Source organism: Pseudophryne corroboree, chromosome 10 (assembly GCF_028390025.1).
Source record: "Pseudophryne corroboree isolate aPseCor3 chromosome 10, aPseCor3.hap2, whole genome shotgun sequence".
Lineage (NCBI taxonomy): Eukaryota > Metazoa > Chordata > Amphibia > Anura > Myobatrachidae > Pseudophryne > Pseudophryne corroboree.
Window position 1 is genome coordinate 279024826 of NC_086453.1, and position 15281 is coordinate 279040106.

A 15281-nucleotide genomic window follows, 5' to 3' on the forward strand; every position below is an offset into this window, starting at 1 on the left:
CGGTGGCTATTGGCCCAAGCAAGAGAAAAAGCAGAAAGAACCAACAGAGATGAGAGCCTCAAACCCAAGGAAGTGAAAGCACTGGGTGAAGTAATCCCCTGGGTCTGTGAATTTGATGTTCACAGTACCCAGACAAGTAAGGAAGTCAGGCGGCTGTGGCCCTTGGTGGCCACAGATCCAGATTTACCAATGTTTCGACACCAACGTATTATGCCCAGTTATAAAAGAGGCCGAAGCATTAAAGACATGGTTGTCAAAACTGACATGTCTAAGTTAAAAACTAAACCTGAACATTTCTTAAAACGAAAAAACGGTTGCTTTAAGTGCACGGGATGCACAACGTGCTCACACATGTCAGTGGGAGATCATATAGCACATCCATGCTCAGGAAAAAAGTTTCCCATAAGATGGCCCCTCACCTGTACCTCCAAGTTTGTCGTTTATGCGATCATATGCCCATGTGGCAGGTACTATATCGGCAAAACTGAGTGTGCCTTTAAAATCAGGATGGCACAACACAGGTTGGCAATAAGAAATGCCCTTGCCTCAGGCAAGGGGGACCAACCTGTGGCTAAACACTTTGTTGAGCACAGACATACGATGGCCACCTTTAAGCATAGGATTATTGATCATGTGCCAGACTCCATGCGGGGAGGCAATAGGGGTAAAAAACTTCTGCAGCTAGAATCCATGTGGATTCATAGACTGAATACTCTCAAACCAGCAGGTCTTAACGATAGTCTAGGCCTTATCAACTTCATTTAGGTTTGGACCATACAAACAAAAAAACAAAAACATTTTTTAGCAACAGTGATCACTCACATTAGGGTTTACCATGTGAGTGAAGGTAGACTGGGATAACAGAATTGATCAAAGGGATTTTAGTTGATATAAGGATAAGCATTAGATGTAGACCAAAAAAGAAAACACAAGTCTGTAGGTATAATTGAGACATTTGGGAAACGGGCAGGAGCTTAATCGCCATGTGTTTTTATTGTCACCATTAGGTAGATTGCTGCTATACACTGAAAAATGTTTTTATATCATTATTTCATGCACTTCATGTGTTATTATTCACAATTGTTTTTAGAATTTGTATTAGAATTATCACTGCTGTTGTTTGGAAGCCGTGTCGTAAGATAAAGCATTCACGGCGCTATGTTTACACTGGTTACCATGGTTTCGTTGTAGATTGTTAGCTGGGTTGCCATGGACGCGCCTCCCGGCGCCGACGCGTCACTTCCGGTGAGACGTTGGTGACGTCAAACGGAGGCCCGGGACGGCGCGGCCAGCGACACCGGACAGAGGGGCATGCACTGGAGGAGGGGGTAAGTGGTATTTAAAGTCACTGTTGTTTGTTTTGCTCTTATCCTGACGAAGGGGGAAACCCCGAAACGTTGATCACTGCACCAATATAGTTTTTTGTCACTTTATAAGACTCTGAGTGCCGCCTCGTCATTATCGTGTGGTATATATATATATATATATATATATATATATATATATATTCCCTTGTTTGGGCAAAGGGGGGAACGGGCACCGAACTCTAAATTGCCTCCGGGCAACGTGCATGAACTTACGCCACTGCTTCAGAGGGAAGCAAGATGGATAGATACACTGTAGACAGTGCAGCCACAGGGACTCAATGAGTTACAAAGCCTGCATTGCTTTTTATGATCCATGGTCTGTTGTGTTTAAAAAATTCTGCTTATTATTTGTTATTTTTTTTGCATATCATTTTTTGCATATGCCTTTTTTAGATTAATTGCATAATATATAATGTACTATAATGGTATGCTATGATATCTATATGCGGTGATTTGTGCCTTTATATTCTCTTTACACTTTTCATAATAACCCTCTGTGCACTTTCATCAGCACTTATCATTGCAGATTGATACATTTGTTAACATATCAAAGTGATACATAGATTAGAGATTTGCCTGACACTGTTTTATATTGTTCTACTGGTATTACGGTATTCTATTACATCAGGGGTGGGGAATCTCAGGCCCGAGGGCCGTATAAGGCCCTCAAAGCCACTTGATCCGGCCCGGCCAGGCTCACCTAAACGAGAGGAGATGCTGAGCACCCGTTGAGATTTTACCACCAGCGTGCGCCCGGCTCAGCAGCAGCCGGAGGCAGGAGCTCACTCTTGAGCTCCAGCTTCTGGCTCAGGCAGTGTACATGTGTGGCTGTGCGGCGCTATGGGAGAGACGTCATGACATCTCTCTCCCATAGTTCAGAGGAGAGGGAGGTCAGCGGTCCGGAAGCAGGAGCAGGGCTGGTGAGCATTGTGGGGTGTTTTCCTTTTAGTGTGTGTGTGTGTGTGTGTGTGTGTGTGTGTGTGTGTGTGTGTGTGTGTGTGTGTGTGTGTGTGTGTGAGCGGCGCTACTAGGGGGCATATTAAATGGGGCATAACTACAGGGGGCATATCTAATGAGGCATAACTACAAGGGGCATATTTAATGGGGCATAACAACTGACGGGGCATATCTAATGGGACAAAACTACTGACAGTGGGCATATCTAATGGGGCATAACAACTGACTGGGGGCAAATCTAATCGGGCATAACAAGAGACTGGGGGCATAACTACTGACTGGGGGAAGGCTAATTTTTAAGTTGATAATTTTTGTATGGCCCCCGAAGGATTTTAGAAATATCCAAATGGCCCTTGGTAGAAAAAAGGTTCCCCACCCCTGTATTACATGCAGTAAGCCCAAGATGTGCCTTTTCTTCTCTATACAGTAGTAACTATGGTGATGGTACACTAAACTGAAAACACGCCCACATTGGAGGTCAGTCGGGGGCATCGGTGCATGGCGCACATGATGATGTCATCGCGACTCTCCAGTGGGCAGCAGTCACAGCAGGTGGGAGACCAGGTGATCTGTCCTTATTTAAGGTATGTTTGTTAGCTATTCTTGTTATATACCCTTACGAAGGAGGTGCATAGACCCACTGAAACGTTGACCGTTCAGATTAAACACGTTTGAAGCTGCTATACGTCTCCTGTGAGTACCATCCAGCTGCTTTCTATTCATGTATCCTCATGGTTCGTGCACTAGGAGCAGTCATTATCTGACATGTAGGAGTGCCGGGCTTTTGTGCATTATAGATAGATAGATAGATAGATAGATAGATAGATAGATAGATAGATACTAAATGTACAAAAGTATTTAGATGCCTGATCATTACACCAACAGGGACTGTGATGGCATTGTATTCAAATACTCATACTTTAATATGGACTTGGTCTGTCTTTTCCAGCTAACGCTGCTTCCATGTTTCTTGAGAGGCTTTCCACAAGATTTTGGAGGTCAGCCACTGATGTTGGATGAGTAGGCCTGGCTCGCAATCTCCGTTCCAGTTCATCCCAAAGGAGTTCAATGGGGTTGAAGTCTGGGCTCTGTGCAGGCTAGTCAAGTTCTTCCACACCAAACCATGTCTTCATAGTACTTAGCTTTGTGCACTGGGGCATAGTCATGTTGGAATAGAAAGGGGCCTTTCCCAAACTGTTGACACAATGGGGGTCATTCCGAATTGATCGCTCGCTAGCAGTTTTTAGCAGTCGTGCAAACGCTAAGCCGCCGCCCTCTGGGAGTGTATTTTAGCTTAGCAGAAGTGCGAACAAAAGGATCGCAGAGCGGCTACAAAAAAAAAAAGTGCAGTTTCAGAGTAGCTTCAGACCTACTCAGCGCTTGCGATCACTTCAGGCAGTTCAGTTCCGGATTTGACATCACAAATACACCCTGCGTTCGCCCAGCCACGCCTGCGTTTTTCCTGGCACGCCTGCACTTTTCCGAACACTCCCAGAAAACGGTCAGTTGACACCCAGAAACGCCCACTTCATGTCAATCACTCTGCAGCCAGCAGTGCGACAGAAAAGCTTTGCTAGAATTTGTGTGAAACTACATCGGCCGTTGTAAAAGTACGTCGCGCGTGCGCATTGCGCCGCATACGCATGCGCAGAAGTGCCGTTTTTTTGCTACATCGCTGTGCAGCGAACATTTTCAGCTAGCGATCAACTCGGAATGACCCCCAAAGTTGGAAGTATAGCATTGCCCAAAATGTCTTGGTATGCTGAAGCATTAAGAGTGCCCTTCCACTTGAGATAAGGGGCCTATCCCAAACCCTGAAATACAGCCCACTACCATTATCCCTCCTCCACCAAACTTCACAGTTGGCATAATGCAGTCAGGCAGTTAACATTTTCCGAGCATCTGCCAAACCCAGACTCACCCATCTGACTGGTAAACAGAAAAGTGTGATCCATTACTCCACAGAACACGTTTCCACTGCTCCACAGTTCAGTGTCGGTGTGGCTTACATCACTCCATCCAACGCTTGCCGTTGGACTTGGTGATGTGAGGCTTGCATGCAGCTGCTCGGCCATGGAAACCCATTCCATTAACTCCTGCCACACAGTTTTTGTGCCTATATTAATGCCAGTGAAAGGTCGGAACTCTTCAGCTATGAATCAGCAGAGTTTTGGCGACTTTACGCACCATACACCTTAGCAGTCGTTGACCCTGCCCTGTGATTTCACGTGGTCTTCCTCTTCATGGCTGAGTTGCTGTTGTTCCTAAACTCTTCTACTTTCTAATAACTTACAGTTGTTTGTGGAATGTCCAGCAGGGATGAAATCACAGTACCATGCTTGAAGTCACCGAGCTCTTCAGAACGACCCATTGTGTATCACAAATGTTGCAAATTGAGACTGCATGGCTAGGTTCTTGATTTTATACACCTGTGGCAACGGGTCAGATTGAAACACCTGAATTCAATAATTAACAGGTGTGGCCAAATTCTTTTGTTCATATAGTATATTAGTGGAGTGGGGGGCAAGGAGCAGTCACCCAAAGGCCCCCACACATAGCTACATTACAAGTGGGGGCAGTGTCGGACTGGGGAATGAAGGGGCCACCGGGGGAATGCTGTTATAGGGGTCCATGCTTAAGGGTGTGGCCAGCCACCATGGAGATTTGGCTAACCATTACAGAGTACATTACAGAGTACATGTTCTTTGCTCCTTGGTAAATATATAATAAACCATGTTCTTATGAAGTATAATGTAACATTTGTATAATGCATAATTCATGTGCACTAGGATAGAGACTGGAACCTGATCCCTAGAAGAGGAGGGCCCACAGGTAGTGGGGCCTACCGGTGGTTTCCCCTGTTCTCCTGTGGGCTAGTCCGACTCTGAGTGGGGGTTACTTTTTTATATGTGACCTGGAGTTTCTGTGTGGCATAATGTGAACTGGGGGCACTATAGTGTGTTAAACACATTTGTGGTGCTGGGAGCATTTACATATTACACAAACCTTAGTAAGGGTATGCAGTCAGCCTACTGATAGTCAGGATCGCGGCTGTCACAATACTGCCGCCGGGATCCCGAAAAGGGGCACCATACCGTCGCCAGTATACAGGCGAGGTAGGTGATTCCCCTCTATGGGTGTCCACAACACCCATAGAGGGAGAATAGAATATGTGGTATGTGTAGCTCACCACCGAGCCCACAGCATGGCGAGCGCAGCGAGCCCACAAGGGGCTTCATTACACTCGCCCCCTTGCCGGCATTCCACCAATCGGAATGCAGATGTCGGGATCCTGACGTTCGCCATCTCGGCCGGCGGGATCTCATACTGATCCCTAAGTAAGACCCTGTTGATGTTTTCCTTGAAATGTTGACTGTGGAAAATGATGACACCTTAGGGCAGTGGTAGCCAACTCTGGTCCTCGAAAGCTACCAACAGTTCATGTTTTCCAGCTCACCTGGCCGGTGCACACGTGCAGTCATTACTAACTGACACATTTTAAAAGATCCACAGTTGGAGCTAATTACTTCACTTGTGATTCTGTGAGGAGACCTGGAAAGTGTGAACTGTTGGTAGCTCTCGAGGACCAGGGTTGGCTAACCCTGCCTTAGGGTATATTTACTAAAATGCTGGTTTATAGAAGTGGAGATGTTGCCCATAGCAACGAATCAAATCCTAGCTATTTATCTTTTAAAGGTTGCTAGATAAATTATAAGTAGAATATGATTGGTTTCTATAGGCAACATCTCCACCTCTCGGACTTTGGGGGTCATTCCGAGTTGTTCGCTCGTTATTTTTCTCTCGCAACGGAGCGATTAGTCGCTAATGCGCATGCGCAATGTCCGCAGTGCGACTGCGCCAAGTAAATTTGCTATGCAGTTAGGTATTTTACTCACGGCATTACGAGGTTTTTTCTTCGTTCTAGGAGTCGTAATGTGATTGACAGGAAGTGGGTGTTTCTGGGCGGAAACTGGCCGTTTTATGGGAGTGTGTGAAAAAACGCTACCGTTTCTGGGAAAAACGCGGGAGTGGCTGGATAAACGGAGGAGTGTCTGGGCGAATGCTGGGTGTGTTTGTGACGTCAAACCAGGAATGACAAGCACTGAACTGATCGCACTGGCAGAGTAAGTCTCGAGCTACTCAGAAATTGCACAGAGAAGTCTTTTCACAATATTGCGAATCTTTCGTTCGCATTTTTGATAAGCTAAGATTCACTCCCAGTAGGCGGCGGCTTAGCGTGTGCAAAGCTGCTAAAAGCAGCTTGCGAGCGAACAACTCGGAATGACTCCCTTTAGTAAATATACCCCCTTGTGTATGTACAGTAATTTTAACACTGGAAAACTCTGTCAAGGAAAAGTAGTGTGTGTGCTGTGGTTTACAAGGGCAGAGAGGGCAAAGCTGGTCCTCAAAAAACCTCAACAGTTCATGTTTTCCAGTCCACCTATGGATCTGTAGACTGTGGGGGAGATGTACTAAGCAGGGCCGTCTTTTCGTATGGGCTCAATGGGCTCTTGCCCAAGGGCCCCAGGAGTATAAGGGCCCTAGGCTGATAGCTGAGGGTCCCCTCTTTCCAGGGGTACCAGATTTTTGAAAATCGGCCCTGGGGAACCAGAGATATCCGACTTGAAAGCAGTGGTCCCCATCCTAGCCTGTTAATTGCTCTTCCCAGCCAGATATCTCGGGTTTTGTTTGACTTAGAGTTTTTATGATGGTATACCCCAAAAGCTGTGACTCTTCACTTGTGGTGGACACTGGCAGCTTGTCTCTACTATGCCCAGAGCCAGAGATATGAGCCTTCCAGCAGCTGGTCCCTGCTCCAGCTCCAAACGGCTGGTATGCAGTTTTATATTTTCGTTGGTCAATTGCTCTGGCTCCTGAAATCTGATCCCCAAGTCCCTAGCACCTCCTGAAAGGTGGGACTCTCTAGTTTTGTATCCCATTCAAAGCTAAGAAATATATTTTCAGGAACTTGAGATATCTGCAGTCAAGTAAGCTGCCCCCCCCCCCACTGGAAAATGATGAATATTAAGCCCACTCCACTATCCTCCCCTCCCCTACGTATTAAACACCCCCTACCACCCTGGAAGTCATGTACCAGGGCTTCTTCATTCAACCCAATGCCCCTTCTACAGTTTAGCCCCATCTGTGCAGTAAAGGAGTAATTAGCAGAAATTACTGCTCCAGGTCCTACATGCTGAGCGGAAAATAGAACACCCACTACCGCTCGCAGGACATCAAAGCTGCCGCTGATAGCACCCCCCACCCCTACCGCTGGAGGATGGGTAGGGGGCCCACTGCATTGCTGTGCCCAGGGGCCTACACTGCTGTTAAGACGGGCCTGGTACTAAGCAGCATTGAAGTAACATTTATAATTTGCATATATAATAAAATTATATAGAACAGCTGTTTGGTTGCCATGGGCAACATCTTCCCTGGCTTACTTCACTGTTTTCACTGCTTAGTACATCTTACCCTGTGTCAGTTAGGAAAAATATGCATCACGTGTTTTAAACGGTTACAGTTGGTAATTACTACAGCTGTGCAATAGCTACACAATTGAATTATTAATATATTATATAATAATAATAGTAGGTGATCTGGGAAATGTTAGAGATCCTCGTGGACCGATATGGCAATATCTGAAGCAGGGTTTCTCAACCGGTGGAATATGTAGTTCAAGTAGATCCCTGATTTATGTGGTATAATAAAAATATGCAAGCATACTTTGTTTACATTTCTAGATACTGTATAGAGGAGGACACTGCATAAACAAAAGAATGAGAAACCTAGATTGTAAGAAAGAAGTGAGTGAGCCATACTTTAGACGAGCATCACAGAATATTAGGATGAGCTAAACTTCAGAAATCAGATCATTATTATCAGAACCTTTTTTTTATTAATTCCAATCAGGACACCCTGTGCATTGCTGAGTTGCATTTTATTAACATAATTCAAGAAATGCACACACAGGTTTTACACTTATATGGCTGAAGGGGTAAGACCAGACACCATTCAGTAATTCCCCAATACAGTGCAGTACTTGGCTGTTTTCGTTCTGTTAAATGACAAGCAGACATCTTGTATCCAATATCATTACAAGAATATTGTCAGTTATAGTCCAATAACCTCTGGAGAAACACTGACAGTATGAGCAGATGTTATTTCACCCAGGAGATAATACTTATTATAAAACACTAATGAAAATCTAACCTACCCATCCTTGGACCTACTTAGTAGAGGAAATAAAGTCACAACAAGAAGTTGTGTTATTTTCTTATACACTAGCAAGCTTCCAGTATATGTTATGCTATAAATTACATTAAGTGACTTGTTCAGCAGGCATAAGTCAGTGTGATGAAGACTCAGTTCTCAGTGGAAATTCCCCTATTGATGAAATCTTGGATCTTGTCTCGGACATCTTGCTCCAAAACATCCATCTGATCCTGCATGCTGACAGTATACTGGCTCAGTTCCCTCTTCATGTCCTCCACTCTCTGCACAAGTTCCTTGTTCAGGCCATCTGCATAGGGGACAATTGTGTCTTTGAACTCTGCAATCTTCTGGTCCATCTGCTGGTTCATCTTGGTCAGGTAGGGCTCCAGTTTCTCTCTGACACCTGTCATATCTCCATTGAGCTTGTCTCTTAGTTGGTCTGCATATGGGTAGAGTTGCCCTTTCAGCTGTACTGTGAAGTCCAGGATTTGGCTTTCCATCTGGTCTACCTTCTTCCTCATCTGGATGTCCACGTTCCTCATCTGTTTGCGTAGTGCATCCTGCATATCCTCAGCATAGGGGGCCAGGCTTTTAGAGAGCTCTTGTAACTGTTGATCTATATCATCTTTCATTTTATTAGTGATGGGTTTTAGCTGCTTCCTCAGCTGCTCCACATTGTTGTCTATTGTGACCCCCAGTTCTTGATAGTATGGGACCAGTGACACCTGTATCTGGTCTGCATTCTCTCGGATATTGTCTTCCAGGTCCTTAGTTACAGACTTAAGCTGCTGGCTGACCGCCTGAATGTTTTTGTCCAGTTGGGTGCGAAGCTCCTCTGCATATGGAGCCACTTTTATCTGAAGCTCCTCTACATTCCTGCTCAGCTGCTTGTGCACCTCATCTGCGTACGGGGACAGCTTTACCCTCAGCTGCTCCAGCTCCTGCCTGATCTGTTCTCTCAGCTTGTCTGAGTCCTGTGTCAGTTGCTTTTGAATCTGCTGTGCAAAGGGAACCAACTGTTGCTGCAGTTCTCCTGCATAAAGGTTTACGCTCTTCAGGTTTTCCTCAATTAGAGAACTGTGGAGGAAGAGGTAGCATTAGTCACTACAAGTAACAGGATCAAGGTTTGTGGTCATATAATGGTCATATAACGTTTATCCGGTATTGACTGTAGATTTCAGTTAAACACTTGGGCACAATTAGGAACATTTGTGAAAAGGAAAAATATGGGAATTGCTCCTAAAAATAACATTTTAATAGTTACTTTTCAATGACTGATTGCTGCACACAACCCCACCTTTGTCTGTTCCACCACTGTTCATAATAGCGCCCCTCTGAACTTTTATTATGTATGTGACATACACTGCACTACAGCCTATACAGACACCTTTAATAAACTCACTTTCGGGTAGTATAGGTGTCTCCATTGCCAGATAAACAACTGGGAAGTTGCACTGGGGCATTCACACATTGCGGTCCCCACATACAGTATAGCTACATCATCAGCGTGGGGGGGCAATATGGCATATAGTGAACTTGGGATTTTGTATGGCATAATGTGAACTGGGGACACTACAGTATATTTAACACATTTTATTAAGGCAGAGTGGGGTAGGGGGGCTCAGTTAGGGTGTGCCTAGAGTTGGCCTGACCCCTAAATTTACCTATAACAACATACAATTTTATTGGTAGGGGCCCCCACAGGTTAGTTGCCCAGGGGCCCCCACAAACCTTACTCCAGCTGTGAGTTCCTAGGTTGCTCTCATGCCCTGCTGACTTACTTTAGCTGCTTGCTGATGTCAGACTGCTGAATCTGCTCCACGGTGTCCTTAGTGCCGCTGGACAGCTGGCTGTAGTAATTCCAGAAGGCATCAACCACCTTGTCAGTGCTGACTTCAGCCTGAGATCCTAAAACAGGAGAAAAAAAAATATTGCACATATACTATATGTTATTTCTGTATATCAATGTTTCCTGCCCAGTAAGAAGCTATCTCTGTACAATGAGAAACTAAATAACATACTTACAAGCAGCTTTGTGTAATATATGTGGTCAGAGCCTGAATTAGACTTTTTGGTGCCCCGTGCCAGAAAGAGAATTGGGGTCCCCCCTCCCCCGCTTTCTCCATATTTTTCCAATAGGGACATAAGGCGCATGCCTCATGCCTTCTGTAAAAGTCATTTATCCCTATTACCCCCCCCCCCCTCAAAGTGTGTGTGTGTGTGTGTGTGTGTGTGTGTGTGTGTGTGTGTGTGTGTGTGTGTGTGTGTGTGTGTGTGTGTGTGTGTGGGCGGGGGGTGATCAATGAGGATAGCTCTGATGCTCGCCACTCCGTGTTTAGCAACTAGGCAGTGGCGGGCAAAAGGCTAAATTACTTTTACAGAAGGAATCCCGTTGGATATATAAATTAGGAACACTGTCCCCAGGTGGACTTAATGAAAACTTGGGATTGCAGTGTTTCCTATGATTATAGGTAGTATTTAATGTTAGTTCAACCTTGCACAGTTAGTTATTCAATGTTTTTGAATATATATTGGACGGGGATAGATTATGTTATTCGTTAGGAACTAAGAGTTTATTAATTATGGTTAAGATTAAGGGTTTATAGATAGAAGGTATTATTATGATGATATTACTTCCCTTAAATGGTCAATGGAGCAGCCCCTCATATAGACCTATTTTGTTTATGTACGTTGTATTATACAGGCTCCATACTATCTGAAATGCCTGGGAAAGTATTGTGTTGGTTGTCACGGTAACTCCTCTGCTGCACGGCGCGCCGTGACGTCATGACCTTGCAACGCGGATGCGAGCAGGGGACGCTGGCGGACGGCCATGCCGTGGAAGCAAGGGAGCACAGTTTAAGCACTAATGTCTCTGTATGTGTACTATTTAAATGTTTTGTATGTTGGTATTCACTGTTGTCTGGCCCTGAGGACGGGGAGCTTCCCCGAAACATGTAGGCAATAAAGGGACACATTATCCTACTACTGAACAAGTCTGCATGAGTGCCGCCGATATTTCGCCATTATATATATATATATATATATATATATATATATACATATATATATACACACACACACAGTGTCGGACTGGAGCATGTAGGGCCCACCGGCGGAATGCAATGTTAGGGGTGTGGTGATTCAGCAGAGGGGGTGGAGCCTGCCACCTCATTGGTTTGAACAACCATTAGAGAGTGCAATGTCTGGGCCCCTTCATAAATATATACTGTAAATTCAGCTGCTGCATGCATGATAATGTAACAGATTAATAACAGCAATGCACTGTAGAAAATACACCATAGTCCGGTATAAGGTAACATATGTATAATGTATAATTCAAGTGCACAATCTGGAACCTGATCCTAAGAGCAGGAGGTGGGCCGCCAGGCAGTGGGGCCCACCAGAGGTTCTCCCTGTACCCCTGTGGGCCAGTCCAAGCCTGTATGTACACACACATTTACAGTACACTGCAAGAAAATGGATTTGGACACAAATCCTCTTTATACCACATTCATGCTGTTAACTTGGGAGATTGCTGTTATTTAGTTACAATACCCTTTATTAAATAACACATTTCGATATACTGCCATATCCAGGTTCAAACCTTTAACCTATTGCATTCCAGTCAGATGCCCTACTCATTGGTCGGAATGCAGTCAATTTACCTACAATCAAAATCCCGACAGTCAAAATACAGACAACCATTGACCTGCGGTCAAAATCCTGACAAGGTCAAAATACTGACATGGTCAAAATACCGACATTCAAAATACTGACAAATTCAAAATACCGACATTTCAGATGTCGACAGGTCAAAAAGTCGACATGAGTGTTTCTTGATTTTTTTCATTGAAACCAACTTGTTCATACTTTACCATCCCAGTGGACCTGGAGGGGGAATATAATAGTGTGCCGAGCGCAGCGAGCCACCGTACTCGAAGTGCATGCTCGCCATGCAAGGGGACTTGGTACACTTATATGGTGTCCATGTCGACCTATGTTGACATTCACACCAAAAAACAATGAAAAACTTTTGTTGACTTTTGACCTGTCGACATTTTAAATGTCGGTATTTTGACCTTGTCGGTATTTTGATCTTGTCGGGATTTTGACCGTCAGACAATTGTTGTCGGGATTTTGACCGTCGGGATTTTGATTGTAGGTATTTCATACTGATCCTTATTGGTCTATTTGATCCTGCATAGAAACTATGAGATGCCTGATATGAAATATGAATCTATTTGTACTTTGTAAAAATAATAATTAGAATTGCATTTGAGCAGATCTATATACTGTGCAGCAACAGATCTAATCCCTTGCTGCCACACACTACATAGATCTGATCTCTAGCTTTCTATGTAAAGGCAGATACTATAGCTCAATGAATAGAGTGTCTGACTGCAATACCACAGGCAGTGGGTCCGAATCCTGGGTATGTCAACGTTATCAATGTTATAAAGGATAGTGTGACTGAATAACAAAGAGCTGTATAGGAACAAAGTGCTGTATAGGAATTAGCGACGGAAGGTGTTGGGATAGCAGAAAGGAGGGGGGGTCAGGAGTTGCTGGGCTTTAAAAAAGGGGGGAAGCTGCAAGTGAAATTAATTAAAACAGATATCTGACAAGCAGCGCCTACCCTGCATCGCTATGTGCAGTGCAAACTCTGCACACACCTAGTTACGGCAGCAACACACTACATAGATCTGATCTAGTTACGCTCTGTATGTGGTCACTTTAAAAGTACATTAATACAATTTTAAGTAACTGTAATATATATATAATTATTATTATTTATATATATATATTTATATATAAATAATAATAATAACTGTATGTGATATGCTCAGTGTATATGCTGATCATCTCTGACTGCAATCTTCAGGACCCAACAACAGCTCAAAGCAATATACAGTAACTTTCTTGTCCTACTGTATGTGTGGCCGTATATCTGAGGGTTTGACTTTTCTAATACATGTTTCTACACTGGCTGCCATTATTATTATTTCTTCTTTCACCATTTCTCCCCTTCTCCATTTCTTTTTCACTCACAGACACTCATCTAGTTATGCATGTACTGACCTGTGATTGCACACAAGACAAGTGCCAGCGCTGTCACTTTCACCAACATGTTGAGTCAGTGGATGAATCAAGATAATAATTAAGCGGTGTAAATCTGCGTAAATAAATAGTTACAGTTAGAAGAATTGTCCTGGAAGTCTAGATCTGTAGTAAGACTTAGGGCCTGACGTATGAACTATCAGGCATTTAGCCCGTAACATGTAATTTCTTATTGTTGCAAATTGTTGTATTAAAAAGACTCTGATAAATGGGCCCTTCAATAACAGAAAAACTTAAAATTCCAAATACAACACTTTAAGAATTATTATTAATCAGATTTTTTACTTGATAAATAATCAATGAAATTGCATTTGTTCTCTATTGTGAAGTCTTTCACTGCTAGCGTCATACAGCTACAGAATACTTCACTGTAGCCTATAGACTACAGTGGCTATTGTCATCTAAACAATGGGGTTAGCTAAGCTTTTCAGAACTTGGTACAATGGTCCAGGTTGCAGTCACCATTGATATCAATGGGGGCTGCGATCTACAGCATTATAGAAGTTTGCCTTCTACAGGAAATATCGTTGATACAGTATCTCCTGATACTAACTTAAATCATATGAAAACACAGGAGTTTCAGCTTCTTAAACTGGCCATACAATTAAAAGTAACAGAAATAAGTAGCTAAGCTTGTTCTAATTGCACTAATGCCCATAGCGTGACCAATGAAATTCTAACAAAATGAAGAAGACATTTAACTTTTTTAATTTAAAAATTAAATAATCTTTTATGTTGTGACTGTCTATTTCTGTAAGAATGAGATCTCTCCTTACCCGGATCCTCAATGTCTGGATGAGATATTGATGCCGATGCCATAGGTTGCCTTTATATTACACCATCTCTGTTCCCTGACTGTGATCCAAGGCAGCTTGCTGGACTTTAGATTTGTTTTACAACGTGGAATTCCTGACGTGTCCCGGCTTGCATGGTGATGCTGGAAGTGTGATTAGACCTGGTCACTGAGTCATAATCAATAACTGCTGGGTAGTCTGTTATTTAAAAACTAGATAGTAAAAAAAACAAGTTAATACCACCATCAATGTACAGTAGCTGGTCACTGAGTTACAGGTTACCTCTTCTTAATTATTATAGGTCATATGCAGGCTTAATATAATAACATAGTAACAGGGTGCAATTCAGAGCCCTTTTATCTGTACTGAATTTGATATTCATTACAGGAGCATTTTAGAAATTAGGGCAAACTTAAATTAACGCAATGTTCTGCTGATATAAATATTAAGGTTCCTTGTATTATATTATGTATGCAATCCCCTCTAACTGAGAGGAACTGATGGCACAACCATATTGGGCAACACTAGTTAAAGCAAGCTGACAGCAAAGCTTTAGGCCTGAGTCCTGAATCTTTCCAGTTGTCTGCAAGGTATCCTGACCTATCTCAATTGTTCCACGTAAGTGCATTTGCTACTACTTCAACTTTTTGGCCTAGTAAGTAAAAAGCCACAGAAGACACACACAGGCCTTTCATTTTTACTTCAAGAGTCCAGAAGATCTCCAAAACAAAATTCTTGTAATACTCTTCTGTTGTATGGAACAGTTACTCAGCCTTGCAGAAGGCACTTACAGATTACTAATTCTGATGATGTTGGTATAACGAAATCT

General features: G+C 43.4%; 1 protein-coding gene across 1 annotated transcript; it reads right to left on the minus strand.

Annotated features, from left to right (window-relative positions):
• Positions 1-8245: 8245 nt before the first annotated feature.
• On the minus strand, positions 8246-14566 carry LOC134966508 (apolipoprotein A-IV-like). Its single transcript, XM_063943291.1, has 4 exons — positions 14435-14566; positions 13620-13713; positions 10319-10445; positions 8246-9614 (listed from the first exon to the last, which is right to left on the minus strand). The coding sequence occupies exons 2-4, from the start codon at positions 13666-13668 to the stop codon at positions 8687-8689; spliced, it is 1104 nt and encodes a 367-aa protein (XP_063799361.1). The 5' UTR covers positions 13669-13713; positions 14435-14566; the 3' UTR covers positions 8246-8686.
• Positions 14567-15281: the final 715 nt, after the last annotated feature.